At 54.6% G+C, this 21,887-nt stretch overlaps 1 protein-coding gene and 1 long non-coding RNA gene across 3 annotated transcripts in view; one reads left to right on the top strand and one right to left on the bottom strand.

The window, feature by feature from the left end:
- Nucleotides 1-21,872, bottom strand: part of ARHGAP39 (Rho GTPase activating protein 39) — a 54,144-nt gene extending 32,272 nt beyond the window's left edge. For both annotated transcript variants that reach the window (XM_040261459.1, XM_040261460.1), the window contains exons 1-2: nt 21,783-21,872; nt 2,775-2,938 (exon numbers count right to left, since the gene is read on the bottom strand). In XM_040261459.1, the coding sequence (XP_040117393.1) occupies nt 2,775-2,938; nt 21,783-21,812 (194 nt within the window). In that variant the 5' untranslated portion in view covers nt 21,813-21,872. The remainder of the gene's footprint in view (nt 1-2,774; nt 2,939-21,782) is intronic.
- On the top strand, nt 3,169-4,091 carry LOC120878709. Its single transcript, XR_005724620.1, has 2 exons — nt 3,169-3,641; nt 3,860-4,091. It is a non-coding gene; the product is annotated as an uncharacterized LOC120878709 (long non-coding RNA).
- Nucleotides 21,873-21,887: the final 15 nt, after the last annotated feature.

Raw genomic sequence — 21,887 nt, 5'->3', positions numbered from 1 at the left:
CACACACACACTCTCACACCCAGATATGAGCCCCCACCACACACACACTTACACACCCAGATATGAGACCCCACCACACACACACTCCACACTCTTCACACCCAGATATGAGTCCCCACCACACACAGACTCACATACTCTCACACCCAGATATGGGCCCCCACCACACACACACTCCACACTCACACCCAGATATGAGCCCCCACCCCACACACACACATGCCCTGCAGCAGCCCTGCAGGCTTGGGGGCCTCTTTTGGATGCACAGTGTCTTCTGGAAGCTCTCAGAGCCAAGGTAGGCTGGCCGAGTGGGCAGAGTAAAGCCACTGGAGGGAGTGGAGCCAAGAGGGGCAGGAGATGAGGAGCAGTAGAGCGGGAGAGCCCTGAGGACCCTGAGGGCTGGCGGAGGGAAACCAGGAGGGAGCAGCCTGAGGGGCTTGGCCCATGTCTGAGCAGCAACTCCTGCAGCAGGGTCATACTAGGCAGCCCAGTGGGGGAGGGCGCCGGGGCTCTGTGCTTGCAAGCATGGGACCACCACCGAACCCGCCATTCTGCAGAAGGTGGGGCTGGGCTGAGTAGTCATCGAGGGATCGGACGGCTAGAGGGACAGGGCCGTGACAGGGTGTCCTCGACGCAGAGGGCGGGGCAGCCCCGCAGCAGCGCCTGCAGGTTGCAGCATCTCTGGGCCCTGCAGGCCTCCACCCAGCTGGGGTGTGAGGCCCTACTTGTCCGCTCTTGCCTGCTGGCTGGCTGTTCTCCACACAGAGGACAGAGCAAACTTCTAAACTTGGGAACCTGGCACTTTTAACTGGGAAGCCTTGTGCCCCCTCCCCACCCAGAATGGAGATCCCCCCAACACAGCTCAGCGGGCACCGTCCACTCTCGGCCAGAGGACACAGCCCCAACACTTGGCAGCCAGAAGGCACTGCCCGAGGGCACTCCTCACAGGGACAAAAGGGCCTGGAGACCTTGCTCCTGTGAAGAGGGAAGCTCTGAATTCTGCAATCCCCTGAGCTGATGGCCTGCTTGCCCCTCGAGCTGCGGCGTGGGATCAGCCGGGACAAAGGGCAGAGGTGCCCAAAGAAGGCCCAGCCCAGCAGAGATGCTCAGAAAGTACTGGACTGAACACTGTGAGCCCCAGGGAAGCAGTAACAACTCCTTTTTTACCTCTAAATACACTTTCAAATGAATTTACTGGTGGTAGTTCTCTCTGAATAAAGAAAAGAAGCTGGTTCCTTTTCAGCACACTGCTGTGTGTATGTGGGCAGGACCCCATTTTCTCAGAAGAACGTTCTGGGTACCCCACACAGCACTTTTAATGAAGACCCCAGGGACCCAGGGGGCAGAGAATATGCTGGAACCCGGAGTCTGGTGAGGGTCGGGAGTAAGGTGGGCCGCAGCAGACCCCATGGCCTGGGGGGAAGGCAGGCCCTGTGCAGACCCCAAGTGGACCGAGCAGACACACCTGTCCCTGGGGTCAGTGTCGCCCACACCAAGCACCAGTCAGTGGGAGCGGCAGGGCACGTGGCTGAGAAGGGGCAGAACCTGCGGGTGACGGACGGACCACCGTGGCCCAGCCACACTGTGGAAGCTGTCGAGTCTGAGGGAGATTCATCTGGCGACAGTGTCTGCCTTGAAGTGGGAGGAAGACTCAAGATGGCGGCGGTCTCTGGGTGTGACCGGCCGCGGCCTCTCCCCAGTGCCCAGGGACTGCGAGGACAACTGACTCTCTGTTCTCCAAGTCCTGCAGACTTTCACCTCAGACAGTGACCTGTTCAAAGACTCACTTCCAGAAGAGCCTAATGGGTGCCAAGTGTGTCCCAGGCAATCTACCAGGAGAAAGGAAAGCAAGTGTGGCCAAACACGTCGCCTGTGACACGGGGCCCTGTGATAGGATGCAAAGTGCGGAATAAACGACAAACCACGTAAAACAACAAACTCATGATTCCACATGGAGAGGTTCAAGTGAATGCAAGACGCTGGGCACTGGCCCCCCGGAGTAGGCTGGGTGCCATGGCTGGGAGGCTGGCCGGCTCCACACCCACCCCAAGAAGGCCCAGAAAGGGTCGAAGCCCCAAAGCTGGTGAGGTGCTCAGGGGCAGGAAAAACAGCCACTGTCCCGAGAGCAGGGGTGGCAGAGGGGCACAGCCCACTGAGAAGCCCTCAGACAGACCAAACCAAGGGCTCAATCTGTCCACTGAAAAGATGTTGATGTCACAAAAGGCAGAGACAAGAAGTGGAGATGTTCCAGGGGACATGCAGCAGCCACCGGGTGAGTGGCACTGGAAGGGCCGGAAATGTCAAGAAGGAAGCAGGGAACCAGGGGCCAAAGGCAAACAGCAGCGCAAGAGACCGGAGCCTCAAGCCACATGGCGCCCCGTGTGCTGGGAGACAGGCCCCACTCTGCCAGTGGCCCAGAACAGGGTGCGGGGAGCAGTGGCCACACAGCCACCAGAGCGTGAATCCGGGTAAAGGGCCCCAACGTACACTGCACTCTTCTTTGGGCAACTTGTGGAATTATCCCCAAATTATGCCATAAATTACACAAACGAAAATGACCATCTGCAGCTGCCTGCCTCGGCATGGATGCCTAGAGAGGGCCTAAGGGGCAGGGTCCAGCTGAGGGCTGGCAGGGCGTCCACTGCCCACGGAGAAGCCCTTCCCGGCCTGCAGCACAGTGGCTGAGGGACAGGGAGCGGGCCAGCCCCACATGCCTGCTGCCAAGCTGAGCAAAAGGCTCCGGCTCCTCTGGTCCCGCAGGTCAGCCTTCTCACCTCGTGCTGGACCCTGACACCCGAGACTCCAGCAGGCCGGCATGCTGGCTCTCGCACTCGTAGTCCTGCGCCTGGGACATGGCAGCCTCTTCTTCAGGAGCCAGGCGGACAGCCGTCAGCCGGTCATCGGGACGCCCTCCAGCATCAGTCAGGAAGGCATCGCCCTACAAGACAGCAGAGGCCACAATGTTATGCCTTGGTGTTTGGGGCACCAGGAACAGCCAGCCCAGCCCTTTTCATGGCCCAGGTCGCTGGTGAGAATGTAGTGCCCGACCCTGAACCCAGCTGGGATCTGGCTCCTGGGGAGGGCATTCAGACCCCTTGTTAGCTGGCTCTGGGTGAGCTGCCTGCTCCTCTGAGAGCAGGGTCCTTGCCTTTGAACAGGGACAGCACCACCCACTGGTGCTTCCAGGTGGGTGTCAGTGGTAAGAGGTTGGGCAGCACTTGAGGGTGGTCTACGCACACACAGGGCCCGGATTTACAACTGAGGGGCTGTTCCAAAATGGTGCTGCAATGGCACAATTTATACATGGGAAACAATGAACCTCGACCCCTACCTCATCTGATACATCAAACTCAATTCTAGGTAAACCACTGCTCCAAACATTAAAGACACAACAATAAGGTGACTTCCTTGGTGGTCCAGAGGTTAAGAACCCACCTTCCAGTGCAGGGACATGGGTTCCATGCCTGGTCAGGGAATTAAGACCGCACACACCTCGGGGCAACTGAGCACGCACACTGCAACTAGGGAAGCCTGCGCGTGGCAATGAAGACCACCCCCCCCAGCCAAAAATAGATAAATAAAGTGAAACAATAAGACTTTTAGAGAAAATGCAGAAGAAAATCTTTGTGGTCTTGGAGTAGGTACACTTGGTAAAGTCGCTCAGTCGTGTCTGACTCTTTGCAACCCCATGGATGGTAGTCTACCAGGCTCCTCCTTCCATGGGATTCTCCAGGCAAGAGTACTGGAGTGGGTTGCCATTTCCTTCTCCAGGGGATCTTCCCAACCCAGGGATAGAACCTGGGTCTCCCGCATTCCAGGCAGACGCTTTAACCTCTGAGCCACCAGGGAAGCCGTATAGGTACACTTAATCCGACACAAAACCACTCACGACAAAAGCAGCATTAAAAATTGGATTACAACCTAACAACCTCTGTTTATAAATCTTTACCATCGTGGATATTACTCAGGCATAAAAAACAGTGAAATGATGCTGTCTGCAGCAACGTGGATGGACCTGGAGATATCATACTAAGGGAAGGAACTCAGAAAGAGAATGACAAATCCCATATGGTATCACTTTTACATGAAATATAAACTATAACACAAATGACCTTGTCTATGAAACAGACTCACAGACAGAGAAGGAACTTGTGTTGGCAAAGGGAGGTTTTGGGGAGGGAAGGATAGGGAATTTGAGATTAGCAGATACAAACTATATATATGATGGATAAACTCCTACTGTATAGCACAGGGAACTGAATTCAAGATCCTGTGATAAACCATAATGGGGAAGAACAGGAGAAAGAACATATATATGTATACTGAATCGCTGCACCGTACACCAGAAATTAATACAACATTGTAAATCAGCTATAATTCAATAAAATCTTTAAAAATAAACATTTTTTTCCTATTACAAGTAAAAACACAAACCCTGGGTGGGAGGTTATTTGCTGCACAGAATATGTATAATGTATTACATATGCGTGTGTACCTATCTGACCTAACAAAGGACTATTTCCAGAACTCATATAAGGTTCCTAGAAATAAGTAAGAAAAACCTAATACTCGACAGAAAAAAAGACAAAAGACTTGAAAACACACTTAAAAAAAATATCCAGTAAACGCAGAGAGAATTGTGCACCACCTCTTTTGTCATTGGGAAATGCTAACTAAAAGCACCCTAGGACACTGGGGTGCCCACCCAAGTGGCTGAGATGCAGAAGACCCACCGCGGGCACGCACGTCGGGGCTGTGGGCGCGCACGTTGGGGCTGTGGGCGCGCACGTCAGGGCTGTGGGCGCGGGGGAACTCTCCCACCTGGGGCCCACGGCCCAGCCTCAGCAGAGGGGCCCACTGCAGCCACCCGGACCTGCTTACCGTCCCCAGCAGCGCGTGGGTGTGGCTCCCAGGGGTGAGAGACAGAAGCCTGACCTGGAGTCACTAGCGCCGCGGGCCGCCATCGCACATGTCTTGGTTTACAGAAGCTCAGGGTTCCATGCTATTGCTTCCACCCCTTTCCGTTCACATGCCTCCCACTTGAGGGAGACATCTGAAGGAGTGGGGAGGAGCAGCAGTGGACAATCAGGAACCAGCGAGGGAGGCATCCACAACCCGCGCGGTGGTGGACTGGAGGCGGCGTCCTGGGCAGGTGCCCGCCCCGCTTTACTGTAATGTGGGGGTCTGCACATCCGGGCGTGTGTACACAGGTCAGTTCACACAAACACACAAGAGGGCCTAAGAGCAGCAACAGGCAGAGCAGCTCCTACACTCACGCCCAGAATCTTCGGAGACTGCGGAAAGCAGACAGACACGATGACCCTGGAGGGAGAGTCCTGCAGTCAGAAGGTTAGGAAGCCTTAAGACAAAAACACAGCCCCACAGTGAAGGGGCCTGTCAAAGGGACAGCAGTGCCAAATAAAAGATCTTCCTGTGACCAAAGCTGGAACATTTTGAGGAAAAAAAAAAAAAAGCCATACTAAATTGTAATGTGAAGTATAAAGTAAATGACCCTAAGTCCATGTTGATATAATGACACACGAGTAAGAAAGACGGGAAGAAGAGACAAAGATGCCCTGCAGAGTACCATTGCTGCAGACACTCCAACTCCAGAACCCTCCTCCCAACGGCACCCCCAGGCCCTGCCCACCACTGCCCACTGCCCTCCCTCTGGAGCAGGGGGTTCTGTCTGGGCACCATGGCCTGGGCCGTGCTGTTCATTTCACACCCAGTTCTTCCCAAACCCAACTCTCAATATGCAAGCCAGCCCTCCAACCCAGGGCGTTTCCTGCCCTCCCTGGACGGCCTCTTCTCCAGACTTCAGCACCAACCACAGCTCCTCACCCAGCACTTCTCTGGCCATCTTCCGTCTGCTTGTCTCTGTACGGCCGTTCTCTACAGCCAGAGCAGCTGTCCCGGGGCCGCGGTCCTCGATGCAGCAGCCGCCCTGTGTCTGAGCTGCTGGGGGGCCCTCGTGGCTGCCACAGCCCTGTACCCTGCCCTCGGCTCTGCCAGCTCCGCCCCCACTTCTTCTCCCAAGTGCTCAGCTCCCTCCCCTCTTCCTCCCAGTGTCTGCAAGAGGCTCCCACTCTAGCTTCTGGTCACTGTCTGTCTGCAAATGAGGACAGGGACAGGCCAGAGATGGGGAGCCCCTGCCAGCGTTGATGCTCCTGAAAGCTTGATCGCCAAATTTCTTTACAGGCTCTGTTCTGGAAATGAGTTTCTGGTCCTAGGACATTTTTTGGTTGCAAGTGACAGAAACCCAACTCCGACTGAAGACAGCGTTGCACCTGCACCCGGTAAGGCCGTCTGGGTTCCCAGGACGCCCAGCACGACTCCTCTGCTCTGCGCAGGCTGGCGTACTGCATGCAACAGCACTTCAAACACAACCAGACGTTTCTTCCTCTGGTTCCAGCAAAAGTCTCCTGGTCTCTGACTGAGGACAGGGGCGCCGGCCTCTGCAGTGCTGTGAGGGGACGGGCTGGAAGCTGGCTCCACAGGCATCTGAAGGCCCTCCTGCCAAAGCTCCTCTGAGGTGACCGCCTGCCCACTTGCAAGCTGACTGACCAGAAGGCCTCTTCTCAGCCCCAACGTAAGGGGGACAAGGCCCAAGGCCCTGCCAGTACGTCCCCGGGGAGGGCCACCTCCCCTCCCTCCTCCACCTCACCCCGTAAGAATCTGGCTCTTGTAGAAAATGCGCTTGGAACACCCGGGCCTTCCTCCTTCAGCTCATCTCTCACCAGACACCCACCTACATCTGGTTTACCCCAAGGCCCACGCAGACCACAGACCCCTTTCTGCCAAGTAAATGTCATCAACAGTCCCTCCCAAGTGCTCCAGTGGGGAAACTGCAACCTGCTCGAGGCTCTCGCTTTCTCCTTCTCCCTATCTGGCCGACACCATTCTCCGGCTGTGCTTATCCCTGATTCACTGTAGATTAAATCCTGTTACCCAGTTTTCATTCTTTTTGTCCATTTCAGTGAGTTTCAGGGAGGGAAGAAGAATAAACAAGTCTCTGCTCAGCCATCATTTCCAGAAGGCCTACGTTCCATTCTCAATGCTGTTTTTAATAAGTTTTCCAAGTTCTGAACAATAAGCCCAACTCAGTCTTAAGCTTTGAAAGCCTAGCTCTGAGCTGGAGGCACAAGGCCGCATTCTCCTGCTCAGAACAGGCCGGGCTGGCATTTCCGCCTCCGCGCCTCCCGCCCAGCTGTTCTCACTGACTCCCCTCCTCTAGCGCCCGGCCATGCTGTTATGCTGAACATTGTGACCTAACCCCTCGGCAAATCAGAGAATAGGCCTATAGGTCAGAACCAGCTTTTCAGACCCTTCTGGGAAAGGATGTCTGATGTACCCACACAGAAAGGACATGGCTGTGCGGAGTCAACTGGACATGCGTGTAGTGAATCTCGGAGCCTGGTGCTGCCCCTTCAAGCTCCCAGAAAGCTGCCACCGTGGGGCCAGCACTTGGCTCCTGCCTGGCCTCAGGGTCATGCACAGGCCATCAGGACACAGAGGCCTTGCTCTGCTCACCCGCAGGGCACAGCCCCCTCCTCGCCTTCCTGGGCTTCCCTCACCAACACAACAGACGCAGAGCCCCTGCAGGACTGCTGAGGGAGCAGAGCGCCTGTCACATGTTCACGAGCCAGGTCTCGCACACGGCCTGGCCTGTGACCGGAACAGCCCCACACGGCACCCCAGCTCTAGGAGGTCAGTGAGAGATAGCTGTGGTCTGCATGGTCACGGGGGGCCAACGCTGACACTCCGTCACCCCAGAGACCAGAGGGCAGCCAGTCCCACCCCTCCAGGCTGAACCCCCAGCCCCCAGATGCCTTGGCCCACAAAACCCCATGGGGGCTTCAGGGAGGGGTGTGGGGTGGTGCAGTGACCCCAAGCAGCAGGACAGGACAGGATCCCCACAAAGGCAGGGTTGCATGGAGAAGTCAATTCTGACTCCATGCTGAAACTGTTTCTTTGACTTGCTTTTCATTGCTCTTGTTATTATAATCACACATAGTGGCCTGCCTCAGAGAATCCTGCCCCTCTCCCCGACTGTTAAACTAAAGTGCCTTTGTTCAGAGCCCTGCCTACCTGTAGATGGCACGAAGGACTAAAATGACACAACCCCCTGCTGGAGGCTTGCCATCCTAGTAAATGTTCGCAAGATTAATGACCTTTTTACTTTGTTTCCTCACCTCCCACCTGTCTCTGATACATAAAAGAACCTGGCATCCAGACGCCAGCAAGATGGTCACTTTGAGACATTAGTCTGCCATCTTCTTGGTCACCCGGCACTCTGAATAAAGTATTCCTTGCCTCAGCACCTCACCTCATGGATTCACTGGCCTGTTGTGCGGTGAGCAGAACGAGCCTGGACTCTAGCGGAAGGAGCCAGTGGCACTCCTGCAGCAGGACGACATCCCTGTGACTGTCAGAGCACTGCCTTCTGCCAGTGCTCACTGAGCACCCAGACCTTTGCTCAGCGAGTCCACTGCACTCACTGCAGTGAAAGGACCTAAGTTTCCAGTGAAACCCAGCAAAGCCAGCGTCAGACTCTCTTGTGCTCACTCCTGGCCCCGTCTGCCCCCACCCAGAACACAGAGCCTCCCTGAGGAAAGGGAGCCCCTAACACTGTGGGACAGCAGAGCACGGGGGCGGCGACAGGCTGAGCGCCAGCGATCGGCTGCTCCCCAGGGTGCTTCCTGCCTGCCCAGCCCTCCTCCAGGCTTCCATGGGTGAGACTGGAGACAGGACACCCCTTGCTGCCCTGCCCTGCTGCTCAGTCTCTGGTCTGGCCTTCTCCAGTTGCAGGTGTGGATGTTCTACCTGTTTCCACAGGTAACTGAGGCTCACCACTGGCCACCCTCACTCTGTCCTGGTCAACTCCGCAAAATGCTCCACAAACACCCCACACCTGAGCGAAGTTTCCTACCTCCCTGCCCGCCAAGACCCCTTAAGACTGCCTGCACGCAGGCCCTGGAGCTGCCAGCGGAAGCCCTAGGCCGGCTCCACACCTGAGCTCTGCACCCCCACCTCTTGAAAAGCACCTGGCTGGAGGGGAAGCAGAGACACACGAAAAACTCACAAAAAAACGCACTGGGACGGGCCGACAGTTGCCCGTGGCTGAGCACCTGCAGTGCAGCTGCAGGTGAACTCACTGGGCCACTGGGCGCCCTCCCCCACCTTGCAGGCAGGGCCGCCCCTCCCTGCCCCACAGACATGCCAGGCTGAGGCTGCAGCGCTGGGGACTGCCGCCCACCCCTCAGCACCCAGCTGCAGGTGCGCTCCAGTCACCTGTGGCTGAGCAGGTGCTTGAGCCCAGCTCCCTCCGCGGGCTACAGAGCAGGCACGGTTGGTGCTGGCTCCTGATGGGCTGCATCTGGAGCACGAGCCCCGGGAGCTGGACTGGCTGGTGCCCAGCAGCACTGCCCCCAGAAGGCTGGGGCCGGGCAAGACCCCAGCCCACAGCCAGGCCTCTCTGCCCCTGCAGCCTGCGTGGCGTGGGCTGTGAAGAGTCCTGAGCGTGTGAACACATGTGACTGCAGCGTGCACCGGTAAACCAAGGAGCCAAGTTCCAATAACAGGAGAGACAGTGCCTTCCTGGCAGGGCCAAGCCGGCCAGGCCACCAGGAAAACTGGGGCCCTTGTGCTGTAGACACGTCTCCCCCCAAACACTCACAGGAGGCTAGCCCCAGGACCTCCTGGGAGAAAAGACTTTGGAGAATCCTGACATTTCTGTCACAATAATGAAACATGCAGCTCTGACCAACCCTCTTAAGAGAGAACACACACTATTATGACACTTTTAAACTATGGAAAAAAAATTTTAATCTGCTGATGAGACAGGAAGTTCAGAACCCCAGAGGGCAAAAGCCAAGTAAAACCAGGAATGGGGATCATTCTGCTATGTGCATCTGAGAAGCATTTGTACCACTCAGGAGAGGCAGGAGAATGGACAGAAAGCCCTGGACGTGCCTGGGTGATGACCCCTGGAGACACCCCAAGGCTGATACCCTGAAGGCAGCAGGTAGAAAACGCAGCCCTCCCACCCAGAGGAAGCAGGAGCTGGGAGGAAGTATCTAATAGCTCTGGATTGTTTGGAGGGGAGTAAAAATATCAATTAAATTTTGATAAATGAGTTCTCTGTGTTAAAATACCCAGGGCAGCCACGAGGGAAGTCAAGTGAGTGAATTCCAGTTCAGATAAGAAAAAAAAAAAAAAATTAGTCCAAATGGAGAAAAGAGGAATCTGTTCTCAATGACAGGACAGAGTATGAGGTAAGATGGTAGAAATAAATTCAAACACAGTAATTTTCATAAACACAAATGGGTGGGTGGTCTAGGTAAGACAAAGACCATCAAACCATATATTTAAAGATCCAGATACATTCAACATAAGGATGTGAAACTGTGACAGTCAAGACTGGATAAGACACCCTGGTCCGCGAGAAGGCCGTGCAGCTCGAGGTGGGGCTCACGTCCGTGAGAAAGAAGAGTCAGCACATGAACCGGGCTTCATCTCAGGGGACCATCCCAGAAACATCTGAAAACAGACTCTATCGGGGCATAGAAGTCAAAGGTCTCAACAAAGGCCAAAGGACCAGCTGCTCAGTCACAGCCCTAACCCTGGGGCACAGCTCTCAGTGAATGAAAAGACCTGACCCCAGCAGTTGTCTGGGGTCACAGCTCACAGGAAAAAGATGTAGGCGGTGTTTCCAAAGGCAGGGGCCTGGGTGGGGACGGGGCGAGGGGCAGGGGTCAGGAGGTGCCTCAAGCAGGTGGGGCTGCAGCTACTGCGGGATGTCACCTCTATAGGAACCTAGAAACCCAGAACCACAATCACCCCCGTGCGCTGGTCTGCACCTGAGTACTGCCCCTGCCCTAGCTTTGGCGGGGCATCCATGCTCCCCGGGTAGCACAGCCAGGACAGCAGGTCAGGACAGAGACAGCCTTCTGGCAGCACAAGAAGCCCACATGCACAGTTACCCCGCAAGCAGCTGCAAGGCCGAGACAGGGCAGGAAGCGTGGAACCCGCAGCTTAGCAGGTGGCCCAAGTGCAACATGCCACTGCCCAACCAGACCTGGAAGATGCACTTCCTCCACAAAGCTGCCTCAGTTTCAACATCTAATCAGGCACAGCCCTTGCCCTGGCTGCCATCACTTACTGAGCACCTACTGTACACAGAAAACACTTGGCAAGAGCTCTAAAAGCACGATCACATTTCCCCTCTCACCCAGGTCCTCACCTCACAGGATAGAAAATGAGACCCCGGTTTTTAAAAGGCCAGCTTACGCCCCGCAGCTGGGCCAGGCTGTCCGTCTACACTTCTCTCCCTCCTCTGCTAGCAGACCCCTTCCCTGAGGCCTTCCAGGTGTCTAAGCCCAGGCCCTGCCTGCACCTCGCCCCACGTGACGGGTGCAGTGAAGCGGAAACGTCCTAGAGGACCACAGGGGAGGACGTGGCCTGCCTGCTTAAGTCCCAGCCTGGGTTTGGGGCCTGAAGCTGCTGGGTGCTTTGTCCCCAACAGGGAGAAGCTTCTCAAAGAAAAAAAGGAGGCAGAAATAAACAGTAGGAAAAAGGTAAATGACCACGTGACACCTGGATCCAGTCACCCCTGATGCAGGCAGCCTCGGGAGGAGCCAAATGAGAGGGCGATGATCCCTTGTCCCACAGTTGGGTCACACTGGTGATGAAGAGAGTACTCGTGGGGCCATTTAACGCCCCCGCCCCGCACCTGCCGCTGTCACGAGGAGAAGGGAAGGTTGAGGAGAGCAGGAGCCGGGGCACAGCAGAAGGGCATCTCCAGTCTGTTCCATCTCCAAGGGCCTGGCTTGCGGCAGGCAGGCTGCCCCTCCTGGCTGCAGCACAAAGGAAGGAGGGCTCACCAAGGCTGCAGTAAGAGCCAGCACTTCGGGAGCGGTGACACAGCTCAGGGACACACAAGCTCCCACCCAGCCTGTGTCACACTGGCCTCAAGGTGGATGTTGTCCAGGACGGCCCTGACCCTGCAGTCATCAGTAATGTCCAGCATGAAGCAACTGTGGGAGCTCATGAAGGTTGGGACGCATGATGGGGAAACAGCAGCAAACACTCAGAGCTGGACAGCAGGCCTGGAAGAGGCAGTGGCGCCCAGAGACAGACACCCCCACCACCAAGGGCCAGCATGGGGAAGACAACGCAGGTATCACTGCCGGGGCAAGGAGCCTCACGCTCGGCTGCGGCAGGAGAGCTGACACCTCCCCGGATCACTGACAGTCTGAGCAGAGGGCACCCTCAGGCCCCCAGCCGGCCTGAGCAGAGACTGCCTGCAGGTTCGGGCTCAGAGCCCCAGAGCAGGCTCCCTGCACTCACCCAGAGGGACAGACCGCCTGCCCCCTCACGAGGTGCCCCAGCCGGGGCTTAGGTGACCCCCTGGTGGTAGCTCAGGGGTGCACCGCCCCCCAGGCTCAGCCACCCTGTCACGCTTCCCATCCTGTCACCTCTGTGCTGTTCTCATTAAACTCCTTTCAGCTACTTCACAAAGCCTCTCTTCAGCTACTTATAATCTGACATTTAGCCAGTGGGCTAGGGTTGTTTCTAGAGATTCCATTTGGTCTGTCTCAAATCTCCTTGGCCCTTCCTGTCGGCTTCCCGTCTTCTGCTCCTCACTGTGGTCTCTTCTTGCTGCCTTGGGTTCCTGGGAGCCTTCGCATGAGCCCGGGGTGCCAACAGGGTTAGTGTCGGCTTTCCTGCCGCAGAGCACAGCCTGGAGCCCTCAGGTCTCCTCCCGGCTCCCACGCTGTCCTGGTTTGTCTCCCTCCCTTTACTCGCCCTGGCCCTGGGAGCCCATCTATTAAGTGTCACCTTCCTGTCTATTCAGCAGGTGTTTGGGAGACAGAAACTGTATGCACGGGTTCAACCTGCCATCCTCACCTGAAAGTCAATATGCTTTCTTTAAAATATTATCTTTATGGGAAAAGTAGGAGCTGGATTTTAGAAATTTTAATTAACTAACATTTAATTTTCAACATAGAAATTATCTCAAAATACAGAAAGAATAATTTCCTAACCTCATCATCTATTAACATTAACCACTTTACAAATACAGGCCTACCCCCATGGAAATCATCCTGATTAACATTTTTTGGTAGAATATCTTTCGGGTTTTGATAGTTTAATAAGTTCGTAGAGTATACATACATATATATATGTATAGCTGAATCATTTGTACAACAGAAATTAACACTGTAAATCAACTAAACATTGATAAATTGTTTAAAGTTCATAAATCATGTATTTATTCTAATACATATTTCAGTTAATGGTTATTAAAGGGGTAAAATTTTACTTATGTCAAAAAACTAAATCAAACATTTCCTTAGAACAACATGCAGGGATAAAACCTCAGGCCGGATTTGAAATTCAGCTGGGAGAAGCATCCCTTGGGGCTCAGTCAGGAAAGAACCCGCCTGCTGCACGGGAGACCAGGGCTCGACCCCTGGGTCAGGAGGACCCCTGGAGGAGGAAATGGCAGCCCACTCCAGTGTTACTGCATGGAGAACCCCATAGACAGAGGGGCCTGCCAGATGACAGTCCAAGGGGTCACAAAGAGTCGGACATGGCTGAGTGACTAGCACACTTGCTATGCACGTCCAAAGTGTCCGGGCACGTGCTCCTGGGGCATGGGCCTCACAGGCCCTCTTGGCAGGTGGACTGCACAGAGGCGTCCAGCATCAGGGAAAGGCCAACCCTGCAGCCAGAAGACTTGGGCTGGAAACCCATCCCCGCCAGCCTGCTTCTGACCCACAGGCACTGTGCCTGAGCTGCGAGGGGAGTATTTCTGCTCCTGCTGCACCCAATCTCGGTAACCTCAGGGCCTCTGCTCATGCTGTCCCTTCCCCCTGAACACGCCCCACCTCCTACTGAGCCTCACCCTGGCCCCAGGACTTCCTGGGGGTCGTGGCCCCTGCAGAGGTGCATCACGGGACCACCGGGAAGGGTGGGGTTGTTCCTCTGCCTCCTCCTCGATGGAGCTCAGTTGGGAGTGTTTGTTCTGATCCTTCTTATGTGTCAGTATGGGCAAGAGCAAGGGAGACAGTCTGTCCACGTGTTAAACCCCCATAACTGCCACCTGTCCTCGTTCTCACTGCTGCAGACCCCCAGGGATGTTGTCCACACCCCCCAGCTGCCAAGTCCCCACTCACCGTCCCCAAGCGACCTCCGACACCAGCTCTCAGCAGCCCGGTCTCCCACCCACGGGCCGTGGCTGCCTGCGTGTATCTGAAAGCAGACTCTGGTTATTCCTCATAAACAAAACAGCAACCTGAAAGCAACTTTAAACTGTGTCAGGTTAGGAGTGCTGGCGCATGAGGAAAAGAATTACCTACTCAAAAGCTAAGTGAACTAGAGGACAGGACTGAAATTCATGCCGAATGCCTGAGAAACAAGCAGGGAAGCACTGTGCCGGGGAGAACGGACTGGAGACCCTGTTAAATTCAAGAGAACCACTGAAGAAGACACAGTGAGAGCGGCCCCGGACAATGATTTCTGGAGCAACAGTACCACCTGGTGCACACGTGTACATTTTTGTTGTTGTAAATAAAATAAACCCACAGCCAGGTTCCCTGCGTGACGGACTGAATGTCCTAATAGCTACCACCGAAGAGTGCAAGATCAGTGGTTTGAAAGGACACCAGCAGGTTCCTGGACCCCAGGCCTAGACAAAAGGGCAGAGTCTAAGCCACATTCCTGGACCACAGCTGGCCAACCTAACTCCCTCCTAAGTGGGCGTGATGGGGAAGAAGTGACACTGTGACCACTGAGACCCAGCTGCAAAAGAAGCTGCAGCTCCACTGCCAGCTATTGGGATGCATGCTCTGGCCACCAGCAAGGAGTTAGCTGCAAGGTGCTGTGCGTGGGGCCTGGCTACTCCTCAGTCAGACTCCAGTGCACGCGATGGAGCTTGGAGATGACCCCTCCCTAGCCCCGTCTGAAATGAAGTCACACAATATCCCATGCTGAGTGTCTCCTGAATTCCTAAGCCACAGAAACCATGAGAGGTGATAATACAAGACTATTTTAGGCCCCTAAACTGTGGGGTGATTTGTTAACGAGAATAAAATAACTAGAGCAATCATCTACAGAGGAACACCAATCAGGGACTTCCCCAGTGGTCCAGTGGCAAAGATTCTGCACTGCCAATGCAGGGGACCCAGGTTCAACCTCTGGTCAGGAACTAAAGATCCCACATGCGCCAACGAAGATCCACAGCGGCCAAACCAACGCACATCAGAGACAGGTGACAAACAACGTGAGGTCTACGGGCTGGGAAATTCGTATTTTACATGCTTCACACAATCCCAATGGCTAGGAACACAGGCTGGCCACTAGAGAAGTCAGAGCAAGTGGCTGAAGGGGCTGTCATGGAACCACCAGCAGTATCTCGGGATGACATTCCTGTAAAGTCCAACCTATGAAGGAAGCCCCCATGCCTCTGGTTCACACCGGGCCTGCAGGAATGTTAGGAAAGGACTGAGGGAGACAGCGGAACAAACAGAGAAGGGCAGCCAAGGAAGCACACAGGCCCCAGCAGTGGGAGCCAGAGGAGGCGTGCCAGGCCTGGGACAGTGCCCTGCCGCCACACTCGGGGTCCACCAGCCTGCAAGAGGACGGGAAACATGCTCTGCTGACTTGGCCTCCTGGTGTTGAAATTAACTTTTTAGAACCTTACACACGTGTAACACTCAGTAGTGTACAGCATCCTCTGAAATTCAGTCATGCTCCACCCCAACACCCCTGGAAGACAGATGGAGATGCAACCCAACCCTCAGACATGAGCCAAGGTTTGGCTGTGAAGTGATGTGACCAATTCACCTGTGATGGACTGCATCCCTCAGGGCGGCGGCAAGGCCGAACTGAAGGCTTCCGCGCTGCAAACAGTGCTGTGTCCCCTCGGCCATCCCCTCAGGGACTGACTCGGGGTTATCGTGCCCACCATCAGACTACTCATCACGACCCCAGGATGGAGTCAACACTAAGGCCTTGGCCCCCACCTTGGAAAGTTCCCTTCTGAAAAATCCTAGTCACTCTTATTTTTAATAGCTTTATTGAGATATAATTCATATACCCTAAAATTTACCCATTTAAAGCATAGATTTTTGGAATATTTTAGCTGATACGCACAACCTTCAGCAATGTCAATTTCAGAATATTTTCACTGCTCCGAAAGAAACCCCATATACGCCTCAGCTGTCATCCCCCAGGCCTGGCAACTTGAACCCACTTCCTGTCTCTATGGCTTTGCCTATTTCATAGCAGTGGAACCGTACAAAGCCAGATCTTTGTGTCTGGCTTCTTTCACTCAGCATAATGTTTAAGATTCATCCACGTTGTAGCATGAATCAGTACTCCATGTCTTATTGCCAATCAATATTCCACTGTATGGACGAACACACTTTGTTCACCTATTGATGGACTTTTGGGCTGTTTCCCCCTTTCCCCTTTCTTTCCCCCTTTTGGGCTGTTTTCCCTTTTGACGGACTTTTGGGCTGTGAATGATACTGCTGTGAACATCTGTACACAAGTTTCTGTGTGGATAAGTTTTCCTAGTCACTCTTACCGATAAGAGCACATGAAAGGTGAGCCAATTTCCAACTGAGAAGCTCATTTAGGCTGACCATACTATATTATTTAAACATAGACAGATAACTGGGAGAAACAAATGACCAAAGAAAGTACAGAGTTAAAGACATAAAGAAACAAAAGCAAAACCTGATCTAACAGAATAAACAGTAGTTAAAGGCAGAGGTGTTATTTCTAGGGATGGGCCCTACAGCCACATCCACACGTTTGCACCATGCTGTACCTGCAGCCTTATTTTAATTGCACAAAATACTATATTCATCAGCAGAGGCTGGTTAAATTACAGCACCACCACACAGCCAGTCATGAAAAAGAATGAAATGAAAAATGTACTGACATGGAGTGACTTCCCAAACACACTTAGTTAAAAAGGCAAAGTTGAGAAACTTTTAAAAGAAAAGAGCAGGAAATAACACATATACGTGTTTGCTTGCATAGCTACAAAGCGTCTAGGAGATGTAGGGGGTGCCTCCACCAGACCAGGCCTGTAGGGCAGAAAAAGGAAGCAAAAGACAGCTTAACTACGCACCCTCTGTACCTTCACACCCTGAATACACTATCAAGCCGAAAAAAATGTCTAACCCTTTGGGGAGTGAAATAAAGATAATCTAAGAGAATTAAAACATTCACACTTAGGAATGCAAGAGATGAGAGATCTTGGGTACCTGGAAGCAGTTAAAAAGAGCAAACCAATAAAGGCATCTTGCCTACTGCTATGTCAACCTCAAGAGCACTTGGGTGACCCCCACCCAAAGCCACTCATCCCCTCCGATGCCAAGACACAATGGAACTGTTGCATAAAGCCCTGAGACACAAAAGTGAGACTGCCCTCAAGGACTCCCTGTGCGGAGGGGGACGGCTGGAGGCTGTGCAGGGCCTGCCTGGCATGGGGACACAGCAGATCCCGGGCAGCCCTAGCAGGGCCAGAGGAGCTCTGCGTGCTTCAGGGGAAGAGGGAATGCAGAGCGGGGCTGGGCCTGGTGGCACTCGGCAGGGTCGCCGGAGAACAGGATGCCAGTGGGGGCACACCAGGCCATGCAGGGTGGTCTCGGGGCACCGGACTCCAAGGAGACCCGTGCAGCGGCGTGACTGGCAGACACGCCCTGAGCCTGCTCCTTGCCCTGGAGCATCCAGGGTGTCACGGCCTATTGACCTCCGCACGTACACTGCCAGCTGCACCCACTCCTGGTTGGAACAACCAAAAATGTCTCCAGAGGCAAACCACCCCTGGATGAGAACCACCATCCTGACACATCTCCTGAAGACCTGCAGGAAGACAGAGGAAGGCAGCCCATCCAGGAGGCACAGTTACAGCGCCCACGGGACAGCGCACAGGCCCGCTTGGCAGGTGGACCGGACAGAGGAAATATGAACTCATTAACCACCTTGGAGGTACAGTGAGCAGGACATGGAGGGCAGGAGACGGTGGCTGGGGGAAGACCCAGCGCACCAAGCTTCAAGGCAGGAACCTGGAGATGATGGTCCGGGGGCACCCATGGCCAAGGCCGGAAGTGAAGCAGGAGGCAGGCAGGCCAAGAGAGGAAGTGAGGCTGGCCCTGCCACCCAGACGGGGCACTGAGCAGGCTCACTTCCTCCCTGGGGGGTCCTAGTCCTGTCTCCAGGTGTGAGCCCACCCTCGCCCTGGAAGAGGGCCGTCCATCCTGCAGCCTCCCACTCCGTCCTTGGGAAGAGCATCCGACCCCTCGCCAAAGCTTGGCCAGGTGACCTGTTCTGGCCACAGAACCTGAGTTGTCAGTTCTCCACTGAAGCTCAATGAGACACAATTTCTACCACTCTCTTGTCATAAGAACAGCATATCCCAAACAAGGGCATGCCCCTGAGTCCACAAATGAAGACTTGAGAGAAAAGCGCCACAAGCAAATGAAATGTGAGCTAGAAATAAGCCTCTGTTGAGTTGTTGCTGCAACCCTTAAGTCTCTGATTTCTTCCTTCTCCAATCCATCCTATGTGTCATTGCCAGTCACACGTCCTGAACCATTTGACCAGGATTTCCCCTACTCACAGACCTGAAGTGGCTCCTATAGCCAGAGAACTAAACTCTACAGTCCTGCAGCTGAGTTCAGACATCTTCACATTATTATTTCCTCTTATTTCTCATATAACATTCTACCCCCCAAACTGCACATAACTCACCTTCTTGTCTTTGCTCCAAAACCTGACACACCCTCTGTCTGTGCTGCTGCAAAGTCCTCACTCCTGGCCCCCACGCACCTGCTATGAGGGAGGTGCAGCTCAAAGATCACCTCTTCCTTGAAGCCTTCCCTCACACTGCAGCCCCTGCAAGCCTTTTCCCTCTGAACTTCTGAGCAAACCTTCTGGAAATGGGCCAGAAAGTAAACAGTTCAGGCATTGTGGGCCATAAAGTCTCTGTTCCAACCAGTCGATTCTGCCAAAGAAGCCATAGATGATATAAAAATAAACCAGTGTGGCTGTGCTGCAATAAAACTTTATTTACAAAGACAGTCAGCGGGCTGGCAGTGGCTGCAGCTTACAGACCCTCATTTGGAGCAGAGTGGGAAGGTGCAGACAGGAGTGCAGCAGAAGCAGAAGTGAGCCAGGGCTTCAGGGGGGAGGTTCTTCTCCACAGGGTGGAATGGTGTGGCTGCAGGATGGCAGGGAGGGTTGGAAGCGACCCCAGGAGCAGGCCAGAGCTGCCAGATAACATCAAGGGCAGTGCCAGGGGCTGGCAGAAGGCATAGAGGGGCAGGTGCAGGAGGCAGAGCCAACAGCTGAAGGTGCAGACTTCACCAGAGGAGCAAGAAGTATCAGAAGAGGGCTGGGGGCAGGCCCGTCCAGTTCAGCTCTGCCAGGTGTCGCCACGCCTAGGGCTCTGCACCCCCGGGCTGTGCTTCTCGACACCCACAGAGCTAACTTTAAGAGGGAACATATAAGACCCACAACAAATGGCCACATGGGTCAGTGAACAAGCACAGCAAAGGCACTTACTACCAAAACTGAGAACATATTATATGGATATTTTTCTCAAAAGCACCAAAGAACCAAGTAGAAGCTTCATAAGACACTGTGTTCACTGTTACCACTGCCGGAGGGCAGCCTGTTCAGCACACATGCAGGAGAGAAGGCAGGATGGACGTTTCTAAATCTATTTTTAAAATATCTTTAGATATTTTAAAATTTGCTCACAGAAGCTGTTTCATTACCATTTGTTCTGAAAATCAAATGTTCTCAACCTTAAACTCCACAAATGCCAAAAGGCTCTACTTAAAGTGGGGGTTTCCCCTCGTCTCAGTGTGACAGAGACAAAGGGGACGAGATGAAGTGATCAGAGTGAGTCTAGGATCTGGGAAGGAGAACCATCTCCTTGGGAAACATGACAAAAATTTCCACTTTGTTCTGCAGCAAGTTAAGTTACCCCTCCCAACACTGAGCAAGACAGAACATCATTGCACTGGTAGTGCCAAGTCTTTGCTTTCTGGTGCCTATGCCCTCACTGTTACTTAGAGTTGCTTAATAAAGTATCTTTTCTGTCACAAGTGTAACACTGCAAAGTATAACAAGGGATCTGGTAGTTTAACTCAGGAAGAGAACTACCCAAGAACTGCTCGGCATCTCATTTCTGTTAGCAACAATCCTACCTACTTCCTAGGGCAATAAGTACTGCAGGATTCTAGATTAGTTCATCAGAAGCTTTTCTCTCCTAAAAAGATTTTTTTAACAGTTCTATATGATAATCTAAGCATGTGGGATTTGTTCCTTGTTTACCTTTATGAAGACTTGCTTCTCCAAATATGCTTCTCCAAATATGCTTCTCCCCAGCTTGTGTAAGAAAAAAGAGCCACAGACCTCCAGTTCGTGTTAAACTAAGACAAAACAGTTGACCCAGCAGGTGCGTCCTGAAAACCAGATCTTGGCAGCCATAATAAACAGCTCCTGACTTTTCTCAAGAGGGACACAGTGCCAGGCACGATGAATTCACAGAGTCCCACAACCACCCATTTTGCAGATGAGTAAGCAGAGGCAGAGTACAAAGCCAGGACACAGAAGAGTGGCCACTCAAAGGCAGGCAGTCTGGCTCCAGAACCCGCCCTCTTCTCCCCTCTGTTCTCCAGCCTCTGGGCAAGACAGCTGACTAGACAAAGTGTGGGCAGGGAGACCTGGGCCCTGCTCATTCCCCAGCCAGAGCTCAGGTCACAGAGTCCACGCCAAGCTGCTTTACGGAATGAGTCTCCTTGCTTTACAGTCACAGCTATCAAATCTCCTTCCCCTCCCCCAGCGAGGAGAAACACACCTTGCTCACTGTGAAAGGGGAGCCGCTGACCGGGAACCACCTGCTGTTTACAGAGGCACCCAGAATGTACAGGGTTCAATTCCCCTCGCTGGCCTCAAAGACAAATCTCCTATTGTCTGCAGTAGGGGAGGAAAACGAAGCCTTGCAACCGTAGGTTTCTGCAAAGGTCACAGGAGGTTTGCTTAAACCCTACGACACCGAAGCGGGTGGAGGGGCGCCGCATTTCAGCTGCTGAAGGCTGCGCAGCACCCACAGCAGCTGCTGGTGGGAGCAGCATGTAACACACCCACAGTTGCCACGGCCTCGCAGCCAGCTGCACGTTTTAAAATAAAAGACGTCCTGACCCCCAAGATGCGCGCAGCCTGCCTGGATCTCGGCCCTCGCACGGAACATCGCCTCCACCCACAGCAATCCCGCAACCCGCGGGCAATCGAGCAAATTCCAGTTCCGGGAGAGCGACCCGGGGGGGAAGGCGGGGACGCCCCTGCCCGCTCCGCTCCAGAGGCCCGATCAGAGGGGCAGGCGGCCACGGCCGGCACCCAGCCACCCGCGTCCTGACTCCCTGGCCCCGACTGCGCCCCGGAACCGCGCCGACGCCCCGCGCTCAGTCTCCGCACTCCACTCACGCCCACCCTCGGCCGGGCACGCTCACAGCCCCGGGCCGGGCACCCTAACCCGCCCGCACCCCCAGGCCTGACCCCACCCCCACTCGCACCGTGGCCCCGGCCCCCAGCCCCGCCGGCCGCAGCCCACCCGCCCCTCCGGCGGCGCGGACTAGAATCCCCACGGGCCAGGCTGGGGGCCTCCGAGAGGCGGGGCGGGGGCCGCAGCGCCGGCCTCTCCGCCATCTTCCCGGCCCGCGCCGCCCACCGCCCACCGCCCGCGCTCTCACCCTCAGGCTGCGCGCGGGCCGCGCCGCCATAACCCCTCATCCCGGCTCGCCCGCCGCGCGGGAGCTGCTCGCAGCGCTGCCGCCGCCGCCGCCGCCCGCTCGGCG

This window comes from Oryx dammah, unplaced genomic scaffold, assembly GCF_014754425.2.
Source record: "Oryx dammah isolate SB20612 unplaced genomic scaffold, SCBI_Odam_1.1 HiC_scaffold_19, whole genome shotgun sequence".
Lineage (NCBI taxonomy): Eukaryota > Metazoa > Chordata > Mammalia > Artiodactyla > Bovidae > Oryx > Oryx dammah.
Note: the sequence above shows the minus strand (reverse complement) of the source record. Positions and strands in the feature narration are given on the sequence as shown.